Genomic DNA, 19,546 nt, shown 5'->3' on the forward strand with positions numbered 1-19,546 from the left:
CTGCTTGAGGAAGTCCAGCAGAGAGCTTCCAAGATGGTCAGGGGACTGGAGCATCTCCCTTATGAGGAAAGGCTGAGACCTGGGTTTGTTCAGCCTGGACGAGAGAAGACTGAGGGGGGATCTTATCAATACTTATAAATACCTGAAGCGTGGCTGTCAAGAGGATGGGACTGGGCTCTTTTCAGTGGTGCCCAATGACAGGACAAGGGGCAATGGGCACAAGTGGGAACACAGGAAGTTCCACCTAAACATGAGGAAAAACTTCTTTACGGTGAGGGTGACAGAGCAGTGGAACAGGGGGCCCAGAGAGCTTGTGGTGTCTCCATCCCTGGAGACATTCAAAACCCACCTGGACGCAGTCCTGTGCCCCCTGCTCTAGGTGTACCTGCTCAAGCAGGGGGGGGTTGGACAAGATGATCTTCAGAGATCCCTTCCAACACCTACGATTCTGTGATTCTGTATGTAGTTTACACCAGGGTGTGATCTTCTGATGGACACATGCTGTGGCCTGATATTTATCCCTGCCAGTGCAGTTCAGTGGGACGTTTTAAAGTTCTTGTCTGGGAATAGCACTTGGGAGGAACCAGACCAACAAAGGCGGCAAATACTGGCTAGAAGAATTACAAATGTTCTAGCGTGGTTTTAGGATACAGACATCAACTGGATTATTGACCCCCATTCTATATAGAGTGAAAGGCACATCAGGTGACAGGTGTGTCCTCAGTGACTTCTAGCACCTTGGGTTGCATTTCTAAGGTGAACAGTGTTGCTGTTCCACCACAGGTAGTGGCATGAGACTTTATCAATGAGGCAGGTAAAGCAGACTGGGTTTTTCTACCACTGCAGCAACTAGGCTTGGCAGTTAGATTGTTGAAGATCTGCAGGAACACAGTGAAGAGCCCCCCTGCCCAAAGCAAGGAGAATACCCAGCCCCTGCAGAGACCTTCCCTCCATCTTAAGGGCTTTACTGATGGGATTTTGAGATGTTTCACTTGCAGGGAGGGAGAATGGGGATGAGGACTCTGCTGGCCAGCAGTGGTGGTGCCAGTGGTACCAGCAGTGCTGTATACCAGCAAGTTCTGTAGTCAGAGCTGTGGTCCCCATGGTACAGGGAAGCACTCTACCCCCTGGGTCCCCTTCCCTCCTTGAATAGGACCCTCTGTGATGAAGACGAGCCTGTAATCTGCCATGGCAAGGGTCAGCTGCATCTTCTTCTCAGAACAATTAGCCTTTAGCAGGTGGCAGAGTTTGTCCCTCAGCATGATGGGGGTCTGAGGAGCCTGCAGACTTCTGTGAGCCTATGGTCCGTGTAGTACTCAAAAGCCTGTGGCCTGGGACATTTTTGTCCCTCTCCTGCTAAATAAAGGTCAATCAGCCCAGCCCAGCCAGTGCACCTGGCAGAGAGCAAGAGCTCTCCCCCTGACAGCAGAGGGGGTGGGATAGACCTTTGGGGATCAGAGGGGCCTCATGAACATCAAGCACCTCCTGAAGGTTGCTGCATGTAGGTGCAAATGTCCTCAGGGGCAGTCAGGGAAATCATGGGGCAGAGTTAGAGGTGGAGGTGTTGGTGGTTGTGATGGTGAGCTGTGGCTTCACTCTGACAGGTACAGGGGTGGGAAATCTGGGGCAGGGCTGGGCACTCAGTGGCAGCAGCTCTATCTGGTGAGCTCAGCCCCTGCAGTCTCCGTTGCCAGCAGGTCTTTGTCATTTTCCCCAGTTGCTTAGGGAGCTGTGGTGCTCTGTCTGGTGAGGGCATCTAAAGCCCTGCTGGTGGCTTTCTAGGATTGGGAACAGTTTCTCCCTCATTGCCCTGTACATCTGAAGGAAGCCAAGACATTCTTGGCAGCTGCACTGGGTCACTGACATGGAAAAGAATGGATTGGTAAGGAAGTAGTCCCTCAGACAGGGAACGTCTCATCAAAGATAGTGGCCTGTGTCGTCCCCCACCCCCCAGCCATGGACCTAAAATTCAGTGCTGCCTGGAGCAAGCAAAGATGCAAAGATGGGTGAACCATTGGACTTTCACAGAGAAATGACAGCATTCATAGATGGCCCGTTCTTCCCAGCTAACTGTGGCCAGCCCTGCCCTCTTGGCTGTATTTGAGGGTCCAGCCATGGCCTGAAGTGGCCTCCTCTGGGGATGTGGAGGAGGTCTGTCTTCTCTCAAGGGACGGGAAATGTTGGGTGCATAGGTATGCTCTCCATATCTGTTCACAACACGAGGGCTATCAGTGGAGGGGGTTTGGGTCTCCAGGCAGTAATGCACAGAGGAAGGAGGCATGAGAGGTAACAGTTTTTCCTTGTAACAGGCCTCTTCTTCCCTGTGTGGGATTCCCCCACGTGGACAGGGTATCTGCTTACGTTGTGACCACTTCCATCCTTCACTGCTTGGAGGGCTCATGACCTTTTCCTGGGCCAGAAAGCAGTCAATTCAGAAGTGTCCCAGGCTCAGCAAGGAAAGCCATGAATATCCCTTGAGGAGCTCTGGATGTACAAGAAGATTCCTGATGGTGAATGATGAAGGACTCTACAGCTCTCTACTCCATGTACCTGCCCCAACTGTCTGGATGGGGAGTCTCTGACAGAGGGAGATGTCCTTTGCAGCCCTGCAGGAGAGGGCTGATGGGAAATACCAGCTTCTTCATGGCAAACAAGGGAACTATAATGAGGAGAGTAGCATTGAGAAGAGGGGTGAGACAGAAGTTAGTGTCACCTCTACACCCAGCACCTGGCGGGGCTTGAGGAGAATGAGGAGCCCTGCACCATGAGCCTTTACCCATTGCCTCCCAAGGAGTCATTTGTGTTGCCAGGAAGAAAACCTACTATGGCTTGGAGGCCATTCTCATGGCCTAGGGCATCACTGCCTCTGGAAAATCCCACAGTTTGTTTTTTGGGGAGGGTGATGAGAGGGAGGCAGCAGTCTCAGTGCCTCCTGGCTGGCTCTGTTCCAAAACCAGATGCTTGATGGGGACTGTGGCCACACGTGCGATAGGTGTGGTGGAGAAGGATGTAGCCACCTGGCTGTCTACTCTGGGGCTGCCAGAGTGATACCCCACAGCTGAGGGGGAGGACAGGTAACAAGAGTGGAGCCTGGAACTGACAGACTGCTGCTGCCCCCCATGTGCTGGTGTTTTGAGCAGGCTCTTGTTCTGCTTCTTCCTCCACTTCATCCTGCTGGCTGGGGAGTGGTAGTGGGCCCAGAGGTGCAGCGGTGGAGCTCTGCCTTGGCGTGTTGACATCACCTTGGCATTGGTGCTGCCCACCCCACAGAGAGGGACTGAGAGCATTCCTGGGGTGAGGGACCCCCATTCCTCCATCCATCCCAGTGTTTCCACACAGGCAAGGCAATGGGGATGGGCATCTGGGATGTTTTCTGGATGTTTGTCTACAATAATGCTTGGGAGATGGTCCAGGAGGGTGCAGGGGGGCTGGAAGAGGGGAAGAGTCCCAGGCTGCATGGGGCAGGGCATGGAGCAAGGCTGGCCCAGGAACAGGCAGGGGCAGGAAAACAGAAGATGAAAAATGTGTGGAGGTGCTGAGGAAGAAGAGAGATCCTGGGAGAGCTGTGGCATGAATGGGAGAGCCTGGGGAAAAGGAAGGGCGAGGGACTATCTGTATGCTTTTCATATGTACAGTGACATCAGGGAGGGGGAGGAAAAGGGTGAAGAGGGTGGGTAAGGCTCCATGCTGTTCCCTTCCCAAGTCCTTTGACATGTTGCAGAACCTGAGGACAGCAGGAGCTGATGGAAGTGTGGCCCCGATTCACCAGGTGGACATGGGGTACAGGCAGGGCCCTCAGTGCCCTTGGGCTTCTGCTTTGTGCAGGGTTACACTCCAGCTGCAAGGAGGATGGAGGTGTCAGCGGCAGCTGTGGTGGCAGTAGTTCTGGAGGCAAGAGTAGTAGTGACACCAGTTTCTTTCTGCTCCAGGGGGCAGGGAAAGGAGTTCAGGGAGAAAGGCGCATTGTGATATGCTGGTTGGCTTCTGGGTAGTATTTGGCATGGTTCTTCCCCACTGGTAGAGATGCTACTACAGGACATAGATGTCCTAACTAAAGGTATTCTTATGCTCTAGGACAGTGCCCATGGGACATACTGGCCACAGAGATTAAAATTGAAACACATATGGAAAGCAATATATGAAATTGCCTGCTGCATATTGCTTCTGTAATGTTGGCTATAGGCCAGCAAAAAAGGGCTGCTACCTTGGTTCATATTGACGTTTTCATACTTACTGTGCTGAATGAGGCCCCTGGGGACACATTCTCTGCACTTCAGAGATGCAGTGAAGAATGAGGATAAACCCATTGACACTGTTCATGCTGGCTGATACTTGTTCTGCAAATGAGACAGGGCTTTGAGATTTTTTTTTGAAATTGTGTTAATTGGATGTGTTTCATTTTGCAGTACCTCCTTAGCTTAAATGACATGCCTGCTTCTCAGAACAGACTGCCTGTGTCTAACATCAGGCTCTCTGTTCATCTCCTTTTAATTGTGAGGCACAGTATGCAGAAGCCTTTATTATTGGTTTGAAGGTGTTTCCAGTCAAGAAGAAAAACGTTGGTGTTGGAGCTTTGTTCATTGATTTTATTTCCTAAACAGCTCTAAAAAAGGACCTACCTGCAGAAAGAGGCAGAATGGTCTGGAAAAGAATTTAGATTACCCAAATCCCAAGCAATGATCTTGAGAACTGCCCATCTGATTCATAATCTTACAGAAATCTCAAAGCTGTAGGTGTTATTTCTGTTGAAAAATTTCAGACACCTGTTTTGTGGAGACCAATATATTTCTCTGCCTTGATGAACATCAAACTGTTCAGCCATATTATATCTCATCCATGAAAGCAGACTTTTTTCTGTTCCTCTTCCAGAAGTTATTCTGTTGGTAGGTGCCAAAAGCAGCTAATTTCTATATTTCCACATGCAGTACAAGCTACAATAATTCCACAGTTACATGAATAACTCAGATTGATTAATTTCTCAGCTTTACCTCAGAGAATTTGATGCTTCCATCTGAGGTTCACCTCAGGGACAGTTCACCTGACAGAGGTTTATTCCTTTCCTTGGTATTGACCTTTTGGCTAGCTTTGAATGGCTCTCTGTAAAGCATGCGGGGAAGGAAAAGGTTTCTGTGATTATGCTATCCATCCGTCAGTCCTTCCCAGTAGCTTTAACTGCTTTTATTTCAACCACATTTGACAGGATGTGATGATGTTGTGTTTGACAAAGATACTACACTCCCACGAGTATCATGAAAATTGATAGCAGGGAAAGAACAATTTAAAGACTGATCATAATTACTGCAATTACATTTGTTGTTTTCTTAGTTGTTCAGGAAAAAGAAGGGAATGGAAAAGAATAATTGAACCATTTACTCTAAATATTGGTCTTTGCCAACATTAACATTGGCCACCAATATGATAGTATTCTGCTGGAAAGTATAACTTGAGAAACAGAAGAAAGTTTGCTGACAGTGGATAATAGTGGCACTGGAAATTCACTGTTTAATTAATGTTTCTTATGCTAATTGGCATGACACATCAAAAGCGATTGACACTAATACATGCTTGGTATATGTTGTACATCTTCACCACCATCATGTCAGGAAGTTAACATCAGAATTTAAGACTCTAAAATTGCATTAGTTTATTTAGTATGGAACAAAATAAACACAGAAATTAGAGATGATGTTTAGCATCCAGCACAGAAGTTATAACAAAACAGACTATTAAAAGCTTCTGCATAGATACAGATGCCTGATTCAAGCATGTGTCTTGTTAAATGAACAAAATACAGGCACAAATACCAAATATAGTATCAATGAATACACAGTGGTAATAGGAATTGAGAAAATTTCAAGAGGAAGTGCAAGGAGAGTGGACGTGTTTAGATTAAGTAATAAATAATTCAATACAAGGCAAATTTCCTATGATCACAGAAATACAAAGAAACAGAAAATATGTCTAACTAAGAAGTTCGGTGTTTTCATGATAAATTAAAGTATGTGGCAAAATGAGCTACTGAAAAAAGTAGTAATATTAGATCGGCAAGGTGGGATACAGTCATCCAGTTGGCTTCTTGGATCTTTCCTGCGTGCATCAAAATGTGCATTTTTTCATATTGCTTGGGAATGCTTAGTCCATGTGTTCTGATTTCTGAGAGTCCAAAGTTATGATACTGAAAAGAAAGAAAAAAAGTAGGAAAAGGATATTCTCTTTCCCCCATATTTTTTCCTTTTTAAATGTTTTTCATCTTTTTTAGAAAGGCCTGACTTAAAGTAAAAATAAAGATTTATTTTTAACAGTACTGTAACAGAAAGAGGACTGATATTTTTTCCCCAAAGGCTTAGAGGACTTGAGTTGGAACATTACTTCAGTTGTGATGGAGACATCTTTTCCTAATGAGTGTTTGTCAGAGTTTTAAAATCAAATTAGTGTTACGAATACAAAGCAACCATGTCTGGCAAATACAAATACAAATACAAAGCAAACAGTCTGGCTTAATGTATTTGTGTATTTCAACTGCCTTGGTTTTATCTCACTACTTCATGTAATTACCTTCCTACTTGTTCTTCAGTCATCTACTGAGTCTTCCAGAGCAAGGATGGAATTTATGATGTTAAAAAAACCAAAACAAATATTACTTTTTTTAAAAAAATCAAGAAATCTTTAAAAAGTTAAATGAAAATGAAAGCCCTCTATGTCCTTTTTATACACACCATACAGAAACCATGTCAGGGAAATCAGAAACACAGTTATCTTTTAACTTTCATCTTCTCATTTCAGAACATTTCAATGAGAAATTCAGCAACCTGTGTTTGTACAAATCCCACTTTAAAATTAGCTTCATGACCCACTCATGTTTTAAAATGCTTATCAGCTGTATATGGAGAGGAGCAAATACTGTTCTGTAAGAGGTGATTGATGATAGAATTACAAATGGAATAGTCATGATGATTAGCAGAAGCTGGAATGGAAGATAGATAAGAGAAAAGAAATTATATTGGAGAAGAAAAGTACCATTATGAAAGAAAAAACCCCCAGAGATTAACAAGAGGTTGGATAAAAACAATACTAAAATATAATGTAATGCTTTCAGTTTCTCTTTTCCCACTTCACTCTCTATACTTCTTTCTGATTTTCCATGTTTCTTTCCTTCCATCTGTAAGAGCAGAGCTTGATCTTTCATGTCTGTGGAATAATGCTGCTCTTGCTATTTCTTGCAGAAAAGAAAAAAACCCACTAAGTTTTATCCAAGTTTCAATAAGAGGAGGTAAGATTGCCCCGGGCCCAATGCCAATTAGAACCCAGAGATTTCCTTTTCAACCAGTGTGTGATGTTGTAACTCTTCAGCAGATATTATTGCATTTAAAAACATTTAACAGATACTAAAAAGTTATTTTCTCCCAATATATTTATTTTTTTCTTAGTACCTGTGAAACTGTTTAGACCAAGAATTTTCAATAATTATTCAGTCTTTATGACTATAGTGCATGCAAGATCACATATTACTCATTCTCTTCCCTTGTCTAGGTAGATAAGATACATCAGCTGGAAAAAAACAGTAATAAATTTTATAGGCCTTTAGTTCTACTATTACAGAACAGGTGTGGACTTTGAGACAAATAATTATTTGATGTTAATGTTCTTCAACTATGTGATGCCACCATCTGCAAGAATTATATTAGTATTTTCCACAGTCTAATGCTTCATGGAAACTGTCAGTGGGCTAGCAGAACTGAAAACAAAGGTTGAGTGTCATTTGCCAGGCTTGGGGGCTGTCAGGTTGCATGTGCTGAGCACCAGACTCCCTGAGGTTGGTCTCTCTCTCTTTGGCTGGGGGGGGGTTCTTCAGTGCATTCACAGCCTGTTCTGCACTGTGTGCCAGGATGTCTATCCAGACTTACAGAAGGGCCATGGCACTATGCTCAGAAACAGCTAAGAGTATAGGACAGAGTGTAGTGACAGGCGGCTGGGACTCCTGATCCCTCTGGCAGCCAACTCATCCTGTGGGTCTCACCCTCAGGGGCACACATCTGGCACCCAGATCACTTCATCTTCATTTTAGCTGGTGATCCTGCATTCATTTGCACACCCTCACTCACTCCAGTTGATTTCACTCACTCCGGTCTCTCTAGTTCCTGGCACTTAGACCTCCATCACAAAACACATGCACCCAGAACATAATGTCCTTCATGCAAGAAAATAGGTAGATATGGAATCTAACAAGAAGACATGTCAGACTGCACAGAACAAGCACAGGGAATGGCCAGACAATAATACTGATCAGCAACCTGTCTACATACTACCAGCCCCTTTATTTTTTCACATTTGTTCATCCCCAAACCACCTAGATCTTCCCCTTTCCCTGCTGTTGGTTCTTCCCCTAAACATCACATAAATCTAATCAAATTCCCAAATGCTTTTCTCTTGCATCCCATGCTCCTGGGCAGTAACTGCTCCACTCAGTTAAGAAGCTTCTTCTGAAAGCCTCTCACCCTGACTCATCTTGATGGGTTTTCCCCTGGACCCTGGGGCTAAGGACCTCCTGGCACAGTCCTGGGAGGGGCCTGGACAGGGTTCCCACCTGCTGTTGTTCCTCTATGCATCTCTGAGCCTGTGGAGATGGACCTTTGACTGCTCCTGTGACAGGACTGAGAGAAGCCTGGCAGGGTGCTGTTTGGGCTCACCCTCATGCTGTTGTCTCTCTAATCTCCTTTGTGGGTGTGCAGATGAGCTTTTATCACACAACCCAACGTTATGCCCTGTGAAGGGGGATGCCTGCAAATGGTAGCCAAATGATCTGATCAGACTTTAGCACAAGTTAAGCTCTAGAGGTATAACTCATTAATTGATTGTGGTTAATATCAATCACAATTAGAAATAAATAATTGAGCTCAGTAGGGCCAAACACATGCACGTACTTTTCAAGAAAATCAGTCAAGAGGATCACAATCTTGAAAGGTGGTCTCTGTCATGCTCATCATAGTCATGCACTGCCTCCTCCTGAAGTATGTCTCTGTCTGACCTCTATGCTCCTCTTTGTAGCATACAGTACAGGAACCTCCTTTTAAGTTCCCTGCAACTTTACTCAGCCTAGTCAGAGGCATATGGGGGATGCTATTAAAGCACTTGGTTCTAATTATCCTGATGAACAGGGACATACTTCGAGTGTGAAGGGGTAAATATGCCTTGGTTCTTTCAGAAAGAGAGATCATCTTGCACAGCAGAAACGATGAGGTGCGAAGGTGTGGTGGACACCAACTTAAATAGCATTTGCTTTCTGCTGGTTTTCATTTCAGAATTTTTAGCCCTTTTAAGGGACTAAGTTATTTTTTTTTCATTTTGATTTCTAGCTGATGGTGCCTCAGGCTTCTCATCCATAAGTGCCTGCATGCCTCCTGCAGACCTGTGTAGGGTGGAGAGCCACATCTCATTTCTACCTGGGAAGTGCAATGATGAACTAGTGTAAATATGCCAGATCTGCTAGAACGAGCAAGGGGATTTGCAGATGTCTGTGGAGAAGAAATTTGCTATGAAGAGTAAATAAAAAGCTAAAAGCTAATGGAACTAGAATCATTCACATCCAATAGCATGTATTTCAAATAGATTAGAGATTGCGGAATTGATCCCAGGAATAGATGATCATTTTGGGAACTATATTTCTTGCCAGGTTCCAAAAGGCTCAGTTTAAAACACTGCAACCTTTTCCTCCATGACATGGAAGCAAATAACTTTTAAGAGAGTTTGAGGATGGCACAAAGGCTGAAGGCACAGTAAATAGCTGTCTGGATAGAGCAGTCCTGGTTATTTGGCTGACTAGTTATAGTGTCGTACTTCGCATTTAGAGATTATGGTACAATGGATTAATGTGAAGAGGAGCAGCCAGTGAGTTTTAACTCTATTAGCAGGAAGGGTGAGAGCAGTCCTGTGTTACTGTGTGTGCTTTTATGTCCATGTTTGGAAGAACTGACAAATTTGAGAAGTCTTTTAAAAAGAGACACAGATTTATTAAGGGGGCTGGAAAAACTCTCTACAGTAAGAAATCTCAAGATCTCAGCCTGTTTAGTTGTCAATAAGAAAAGCAAGTGTATGAATAACTTTCCTGAAATTTAAAGGCAGGTATTAAAAAGGTCTTTAATCTTGCTGAGAATAGCAGTGCAAGGGCACCAGCAGCTCTAAGTTCGTCAGACCAATTCAAATTATAAAGTGCCTTTTTAAGTGATGATGGTTTAATATTGGAACAAGATATGAAAAGAATTCATTGTTTCTCAGTCACACATCATGACTAGGTGCTCTTTTTTTTTTTTTCCTGGGGAGCTGTGCTTTAGCCAAGCATACATTATCCTTGAGAAGAACACAAATTACCAATTTTCATATGGAGATCACTTTGTGAAATGTATTGGTTGATGATGTACAGGTGGTCTGATGAAAATGGGAAAGTCTGATTTAAGGCTACTGTGGCCTTAAACTCAGTGATTCTCTTGTATGCTGAGCTGACTTGGCTTAAGACTTCTAGAACAAATTGTAGTGGCATTCAGAAGCCTGACTAGATGTGTTCCCACAGGGAATGAGGTGATTGCAGTAGACTGGAAGGGACTGAAAGATGTAGACCAAATCAATATGGACAGCACCAGTTCACTCCATGGCAGCAGCTTCCATCGACCTTCCACTGAGGTGAGTGCCTGTCCCAGACCCACTTACCCACGGGGATTAGAAAGTTTAAATTCTTTCTGAGTTCAGAAATGGGTGTTGTGCTTCACTGGGGCATCATCTGGGAGAGGACCAGAATGTCAGTGTGTACCCAACGATCAGACTTTCATACCTGTGCAGTTTGGCTTGCATTGAATAAAGTTGAGTCACTCCCTTCAGAATATCCATAGTGAGTAAGAATTTGCAAATGAAAGTGATCAGTCATGACTGGAGTGGAACAGAACATCAAAAAAACTGTGGCAGTTCTGACAAGCCTGTAGGTATATGTATACTATTGGTGTAATTGATTAATCTAAATTTTCCTGAGTGTCCACATCCCAAAACCAAGATGTTGAAAGGTGAGTCCTCCCAGCTGAAGGAAATACACTATGAATTGGTATTCTAAAGGCTCATGTGAGAAACAGATCTGATTTGCAAGGGGAGAATAGGTTGGAATGGAGAAACTGAAAGTCAGAAGAAAATAATTTCAGCAGAAAACAATTCTATAACTTGCGGTATTATACTCAAAATACGTAGGTGGTGTTGCTCCTCCTTGTATTAGTCTCAAAGCGGTGCAACTCTCACGCAGTGGTACCAGCATTGCAATATTTAGCAGAGCTGTTAGAAGGGGAGCCTTATAGAAAGGTGTTTGCTTTTTTCTCTCTTACTCTCTATATCATCCTATTTGCTATTGTACCTTCAAAAGACCGTGATACCTATAGGCACCACAATCAACAGCAAGGAATGAAACCGGCTTGAAAGACACAAGTTTTTTTAATACATCAGATGAAGTAGTGGCTGTGGATTATGGCAAACTACTAGAGAGATTCATGGCTGTTTGCAACTTGTTTGTTACACTAACACAATGTTGTCCTTTGCTTTCTTTAGCAAACACGGACAGATTTCTCCTGGGATGGTATCAATGTGAGTATGAGCCACACCACTGTTCAAATTTCTAGTCATAGGAAGACCAGGATTTGTGAGCCATTGGTTACAGCAGAGACCATAATGGAAACATGACTGAAAGTCTTTAGTGCCACTGAAATTTTGGGAATTATCTAAGATTCAGAGGATGGTGATGAATTTTTGTTTGCCTCTGGGTCTGCAGTCTGGCATGTATTTAGATCTGCAGGTGGCTATTAAATTCCTTTGTCCTCTTTGGGACAAATGTGTATCATTTCGTATGTTGTCTTTTGAGATTTTTGGGCACTGCTAGATAAAAAAGGTGCCCAGCATGTTTAGAAAATCAGTAGTCTTTGATTAGAGCATCATTGAATCTTCTCCAGGAGTTTGGGAGAATGTGTTCTGTTGCATACAGAAGTAAAAGAATTCTTGATGTCCCCTGGGGGAGATGGTCAGCACCAGTTAACTTCAGTTAACAAGTGGAAGAAGAAGCAAGTAAACATTTTAATAACACAGGTTCCTTGTTGCTCTTAATACCTATGCCATGAAAAAATTATGATTTTTTTTTCCTTTTTCACTGATGCAAAAACAACATCCTGAAAAGGGAATAATGCATGTTAGTGCTACCAAACTACTTTTTTCTATTCTGGAGACTTAAAAATATGCTCATATAAGTTAGCTTTGATGGTTTTTACACTTGGAAAGGCAGGATACGAATTTCTGCATTCTTGTGCATTTTTGATAGTATAAGCATTTCCAAATTTCAGATACTTTCGAAATATTTACATGGTTGTTATTTTCTGGTTTTCTGTGGTTTGAAACCACTTGGGCCACTGAATATCAAGGGGACTTATATTTTTAACTAACGCTTGCCCTACTGACATACCTTTCATTGTGTCACTTATGGCTTAGGATCTTTTGCCTAGACTCAGAGAAACAAATTGTGAAGGAAAAATATGGTACATGCAGCAACTGTCTAGAAGCAACACATCAGGTTTTTCCTTACTGCACTTCTGTCTAGCCTAAAGCAAGGAACACAAAATCATGTTTCCTTAAAGACAATAGAAGACAATTTCCTTACTTGCAGCTTCCCGTTTTCCAGCCCATTCTGAATCCATGGAGCTCTTTCATAATGTAGGTGTCTCTTTCTCAGTGTAATTCCATAGATCTTTGGTATCAAAGCTGGCTCATGAATTCCCTTCCCTTCCAATTCATTCCTGCCTTCACATCATAGCTCTCCAGCCTCATAGTGGTAGAGACCTTCTGCAGCTTACTTTCTTTTTGGCACCTTTTTACATGAGGAGGCTCATAGCACAGCCCCCAGACTGTCTTGAAACAAACGGGTGGATACTGCAAAGCAGTTCACAGACAGGAATGACCAGTGGGGCATGGCTAGACATTCTTCAACCAGCTTCTTCACCAAAGGAAATACATTATGGAACAAGGGCTGTGATCTCAGCTACACCTTTCAATTTTTACTGGTTTTCCCCTGCTTTCTGATTTCTTCACCTCACATGTTACACACAGACTTTCCTGGCTCTCAAGTTACAGGATACCTTAGCTGCTGCATATACACTCAGTTTCCAGAGAAACTCACCTCTCATATTTTGGCAGTTGACTGGGATTATATGCAGTTCAACATCTTTTCAATTCCTTCCTTTGGCTCCAACTGTTTGACTGCCTAGTTATTGCTCTCCTCAACTTTTGTGAGGTTTGTGCCTATGACCAAATGCTTGCTTCATGTCAGGATTTAAAATGTCCAGTGTCATGGTCACTACTTTTGACTACCTTTGTGTTTGAAACAGCTGGACTTGACTTTCACAGAGGTTGAAATGAAAAGCAGAAGCAATGCTTGTTTAGCCCTTGTGAAAATTAAGCCTTCTATGAAATGCCTGGCATCCCTGAAGAAATCTGATTAATTCTTCTTGAGGGATTGTGTTTTATGATGATGTTTGTGACTGCTGACTCTCCCAATAATTTCCTGTCCTTGTTGTTCAGAGCCTGAGGATGAACATAGAGAAAAGGGAATTAAGCAGAACTGTAGACCTCATTTCTCTACAGGTGGTTGTAGGTGCTTAAAAGATGATGCATCACTGATACAGTCATGTTTACTCTGTTGAGACCATATGAGAAGAAATGAAAACCAAAAGAACATATAAAAATAATATCTATAGTATGATACATATATGATGCATTACTGTGTCTTGCCTATCACATTGTCAGCTCCTCATCGTAAGGTCTCTGAATTGTCCATAAGCCATGTCTTGCGTCTCTAACAAAGAATTGAGAACAGTGCAGCATGTCTATGAAGGACTGGCAGCAGCCAAAGGGAGGCTTCTCACAGCCTGCTTCTGCCTTTCCCACTGACCTTGCCTCACTCAGTCCCAACGCTATGCAATATCCAATCCTGGTTAAATAGACTCTAATTTTTCCTTCCCTTCTTTTGTTCTTTTTCTTGTTGCTTGCTTCTGCTCCTCATCTTCCCCCTACCTTCTGGAATCCTTATACTGGTTTCTCACTTCACTTAATTTCCTTTCCTCCTTCCTGTATATCATTTCTTCATGTTCTCTCTCTTTTCAGCTCTCCATGGAAGATACGACCTCCATCCTCCCCAAGCTGAAACGCAACTCCAATGCTTATGGGATTGGGGCTTTGGCTAAATCATCTTTCTCTGGTGAGGTCCTCAAAATTTGTGTTTATCTTTCACAGCTTCTCCCCACAGGCCATTGTGCCTCTTCCCATATCTCCCTGTGCTCTCCCAACTGCTCCTTTTTGACTCTTGCCTTTTTGAGGCCTTAGAAGGAGTCTCTACCACCATGGTTCTAGATACAGAAATCGCTTAGCTGTTGCCCTTTCAATAAATAGATTTGTCTTACTGCTGTTGGCTTCTCACCATGCACCCCAGCTCAGACGTCTTCAATTGCTTTCCCCCAAACAGTCTTGGGTTTAACCCCATTTTCTATTTCTTAGTTTGTTCACTTCCAGGTTTCATCCTTTATGTCCAACTCTGTCCTAAATGAATTCTAGAAAAGGAAGGAAATGGTCTTTCATATTTGGGGTTTCCCTTTTTCCCCCCTTCTGAGAGCCAGTCCAAGGAAAGATGGAGAAACTCTCCTGGAGGGTGATATAGTGAAAGGTGGGAGACATCCAACCCAAGGCCTGAACCCTGTCAGGAAAGGAGGGGAGAAGCTCCACTTCTAAGAGAGGTAAACAGCATGACAGACAACTCTGGAGCTGTGTAATAGCCCCTCCTTGTTTTCTAATGTCTGGCCCCTTAGGGATATCTCGCAGCATGAAGGACCATGTCACAAAGCCAACGGCTATGGGCCAAGGCCGTGTGGCTCACATGATTGAATGGCAAGGCTGGAGCAAAGGTAACAGCCAGCAGCAGCAGCACACACATGAGACAGCACGCAAAGATGCTGATGCCTACTCAGACCTGAGTGATGGTGAAAAGGAGGCCCGGTTCCTTGCAGGTAGCACCAACTTTTTGGCATGTGGATTGAATTGGTTGGGATGTCCTAGAGCAGAATCTCTGAGAGACCAAAGTGCAGGAACCTGAAAAACACACTCAGGAGAGCCTGTGAGTGGTTCAGATGGCCAAAGAAGATGAGAGGCTGTGGTGGGAGTATTGCCAATGGAATGCAAAGTGGAGAGGGTGAGGGCCAACTGTGGGTGATGGGTGTTGCTGAGATAGAAGAAGAGTAGGACAGTGTGACCAAGAGATGAGGTTAAAGAGGGTGGTAAGAAGTGGAGACTTTCACACAGCCCTGCTTCTCCTCCCTCTCTCCTTTGGCACAGGAGTGATGGAGCAATTTGCTATCTCTGAGGCAACTCTCATGGCCTGGTCCTCCATGGATGGTGAGGATGTGAGTGTAAACTCAAATCAAGAGAACCCAGCAGGCAACTACTCTGAGAACTATCAGGAGCTAATGGAGAGCCAAGGTGAGCAGAATGCCTCTTGCTAATCTTGAAACACACCTGTGCTGCTCTTGTTGACATGTTGCTCTCTTTCCATCTACTCTGTTTTATTCTGTAGCCTCAATTTTTGGGGTTGGGATCTAGCAGAGGCATCACCTATTTCTGGAGCTGTCCAAGGAATCTAACCTTAACAGGGAGGCTCCAAAGCCCGGTTCCTTTGCCTTTTTTAGTCACAACTGTGGAAAGCTACCAGCCCTTGCAGTCAGTTGTGGGTATAATCAAGTTAATCTGCCTACTGCCTAGAACTGCCTTTTTTCATCACCCTCCTCCCCTCTAAAGGGTTTATTTACCCTGTACCGTACGGTGTCATGCACAGGCACACAAGCTATCTGAATGAACCAGATTGGCCTTGAGAGTGTGTCTAACTGTGTGTTGTTTCCCTCCTTCACTTGCAGAGCATATGGCCCAGACGCAGTATGACAGCTGGCCTCATTCCTACGTCTCACAGGGCATGTATTGCTTAGGTTCGTCCGATGCCTGGGAGACCAGTGACCAGTCCCTCATTGCTTCCCCTGCAACTGGCTCCTACTTAGGCCAGAATTTTGATGAGTCCCAGACGAACCTTCAAGAAAGCATTTTGTTTCAGAGCAGCTTTCTCCAGCAGCAACAGCTGCAGCAACAGCGGCAGGAGCAGAACTTCATCCAGAGCACAGGCCTGGTCCATGTGTGGCCCCTGCAGACTGCTCAGGGTGGGGCTGAGTCCAGCACATACATGGAGGACCACATTGAGGATGAGGGGAACCCACGGCTGGAGAAGGCTCCTCTCCTAAACAAGAAGCCCTCTCCAGAGGAGGATGATGCAGTGTGCCGGGACCTGGAATCACTGTCTCCTCGAGAGGAGATGGAACATGCTGCACTGAGCCGCAAAGTCTCAGATGTCACCTCCTCTGGGGTGCAGTCCTTTGATGAGGAAGAGGGAGAAACAAACAACTGATGCTTTCTGTGAAGTTCTCACCACTGCTGAACAAAGAAAGGGGTGGCAAGGCATGACATAACAGGGATTTTTCTCTCCAGCTCCCCGTACTTCCAAGCAGACAAACCTTCCGTTCCTGACATTTAATTATTTTTTTAAATGAAAGGAAATCTCAAAGTGATTGACACATGAAGACCTCTTTTTCCCCTCCACCATGGACACGTATTTTTGATTTTCATTGCTCTGGGCAAGACGTGAGGTGCTTGGAGAGATCTGGATTGGTAAATCATTTCTAAATCTTTTTAATGCAAAGTCTTGGCTGTGGATACAAACTCTTCTGGTACTGGGGATGTGGCTCATAAGACAGGCTTGGTATAGGGAGCAGCCATGTGACTAGAATCCATCTTGGCAGAATGGATATTGCTCTGTGGACATGGTCCCCTTTGATAGAATATATGAATATAAACTGGTTTAAAATGAAGATACGGCTTTACAAATATAGATTGCACTAGTATTGTGATTTTGGCTTATATAGAGGATAAGGCTGTATTCAATACAGACTGTACTGAGATGAAAGATTCGCTGTGTAACCAGATCCTCAATTGCACCTTGATATGAAATTGTAGGCTTGATGGATACAAACTGCACTCCATGGGCATGGGCTGTGCTGCAGGACAGATGGTGTGGCTCTGTGGGCATGGCTCTACTGTGGCATGAAGAATGGATGCAGATATGAATCTAACCCTGCTCTCAGATATTCATGCTTTGGTCTCTTTCTAATCTTTCATTTATTTGTTTCTCTCTGACATTTCTACCTGCCCAGTAGCTGGCAAGAGTAGTGTGTCCTTTTGGCATTGGGCACTGAATGCCAGCGGAGAGGACATTTTCAGCTACAGAGACGGTCATAAAAAGCTGACTTTTGCAGGGGGCTTGAGAACACGTCCATCTTGGTGCTGCTGCTGTATTCTTCTGTCTTTTCCCTTGCCAGCAGTATGGGGAGACCGGGAGAGCAGGTAGCAGATCCAGGAACAATGTGTACAGCTATGAGATCACAGATATCCAGTTTACATTGGAGTTTTCAGGTTTTGCCCCCCTTTTTTTTTTTTAACCTTTTTGTATTGCTGGGTAAGTGTTCCTAACAAAGCAGTTAATAGTGGGAAAGGCCTGTACACCAGTCATCACTTAACAGAAATACTGCACCTTTCCCATTTCTGCCACTTCTTCTGCAGTGCCAAATGTAGCTGGAGGAAAAGGGGTGGGAGGAAGGGTTCTCCTCCTGTTTATTTCTTCTTCCTGCCTATATTTTCTTATTTTGTTTTCCTACCCCCAAGCAATGTAAATGATGCTCAGTACTTGGTCTGTTTCTTTTCCCTCCCATCTCTTTTCTAGGAGTGGAGAAAGCTGATTTCAGGAGTTTTCCCTATTTGTACGGGTTCAATATTTTTTTTTTTTAAATATGGTTCATTGACCAGGGGGAATTTGGACTCTTGCAATTCCTCACCATATTTCTACAGACCTCCTTTTGGCAGGGAGTGGTTTTGAAAGGAAATTGAACAAGCTGTCTCCTCTCAAGCTCTCACCAGAAAATAAAAGAGAGCAAAAGAAAAAATTGTACAAGGCTGTCAATTTTGCTAGAGGACTGAACAGAACCAGCAGAGATTACCCAAGTGCTGAGTTTTAATTGCAATACCTCTTGCAAGAAAGCATCAGCAAAGTATGTGTTTAGATCAGATGCTAGATCTGATGAGCTAGAGAAAGGAATTTGCCTGGGAACTGCCATACTGTCCCAGGGGCAATTCTTTCTCACTTACTCTGTCTCATATCTACTCTGTTCATGGTACATTTGTCTCTTCTTTGCCTCCTCTTAAGGCTTGGTGTATTTTTTGGATGACAGGGGAGTGATACATGCTTCTTTCCTGATTCAGGTTGAGATCCAGCATATTTGCAGGGAAGAATGTCTGAGGAGAATAAAATGTGACTGAAGTAATATCATCAAATGTCAGAGTTCACACAGTTCCTGGCAAGCAAAGCAGACGATGTCCAGCAATTATGAAAAGTACGAATGGGACTCTCAGGTAGAACTTTACCCCACTCAGCTTTCTCTCACTTACACAGGCAGCTGCAGGAAGAGGGTCTCCTCTGTGAATGCCCAAGTCTTTCCAGCCAAGTCCACTTCAAGCAGATCTGTCTTCCCTCTCCATTGCACGTTTAAAGGAAAAACCTTTGGGATATTTAAATAAGACTGGTAATTTGGTGTAGGTAAGAGATAAAAGTTTTTGTGTCCACCTTTTTTACCCATTTGCTTGGGCTTGCTTACATCTCCCTAAAGAGGTGGCACTTCTCCTGAATGATGACCTTGCAATATCTCTTTAAAGATGTTTACACATTCAGGTTCTAGCCTCCCCTGGGCAGGAGAGCTTGATAGAGATGATCTCCTACAGTTCTTGCAGGGCCGGTGCTAGCTCATTGTCCTGAACTGGTTTGGGTATAGCCATGGAGCAAGGCCTAGGAAATCACAGTAGCCAGAACAGGGAGACAGGGCAAGTGCCAAGAGCACCTCAGCAGATGACTAATAGGTAAGTGTTAACCTTTTCTTATTTATTTTTTAAAACAGCCTTCAGGGAAACAAAAATAGTTGATTTTGTTCCTTTGTGGGAGAAGATCTGGGTGGCTTGTTGCTTTTTTTCTCTCCAAACCATTTTGTTCCCATGTGCCTCTCCTAGACCAATCTGGATGTTTACAGTAACTTTCAGAGTAGCTTCGAATGATGCCTCTGTGTGGTTTACAGAATTGGGACAAGTGGGTCAGCTTGTCCAGGGCTTCTTTTTCTTTTCATGTGAACATGGGATACATTTACTAAGATGTCTGATTGATGTCTAAAAGATGTACATTATCTCCATGTAAGTGGTGCAGGGAATTTTCTACGTGAGAAAAAGTGTGAAAAGAAAAATTGACCTTATAGAAAATTCTATGGAGTTCAATAGGAAAAGAAAACCTATCTGTAGAATTTTGTAACCTCTGTGGAATGGGATAGAGAATTATACCCGGCTATATAATTCC

At 43.8% G+C, this 19,546-nt stretch overlaps 1 protein-coding gene across 3 annotated transcripts in view; it reads left to right on the top strand.

The window, feature by feature from the left end:
- FAM131B (family with sequence similarity 131 member B) overlaps positions 1-18,824 on the top strand; it is a 31,631-nt gene extending 12,807 nt beyond the window's left edge. The window contains exons 2-8 of one of the 3 annotated variants that reach the window (XR_012663115.1): positions 10,565-10,674; positions 11,578-11,613; positions 14,173-14,266; positions 14,871-15,068; positions 15,394-15,537; positions 15,969-16,767; positions 18,412-18,824. Coding sequence is in view for 2 of the 3 variants with exons in the window: in XM_075109473.1 (XP_074965574.1) it covers positions 10,565-10,674; positions 11,578-11,613; positions 14,173-14,266; positions 14,871-15,068; positions 15,394-15,537; positions 15,969-16,507 (1,121 nt within the window). In the remaining variant the exon portion in view is untranslated. Of the gene's footprint in view, positions 1-10,564; positions 10,675-11,577; positions 11,614-14,172; positions 14,267-14,870; positions 15,069-15,393; positions 15,538-15,968; positions 18,070-18,411 lie in introns of those variants that run through there. The other 2 variants (XM_075109473.1, XM_075109484.1) reach the window with 2 other exon arrangements.
- Positions 18,825-19,546: the final 722 nt, after the last annotated feature.

This window comes from Phalacrocorax aristotelis, chromosome 1 (genome assembly GCF_949628215.1).
Source record: "Phalacrocorax aristotelis chromosome 1, bGulAri2.1, whole genome shotgun sequence".
NCBI lineage: Eukaryota > Metazoa > Chordata > Aves > Suliformes > Phalacrocoracidae > Phalacrocorax > Phalacrocorax aristotelis.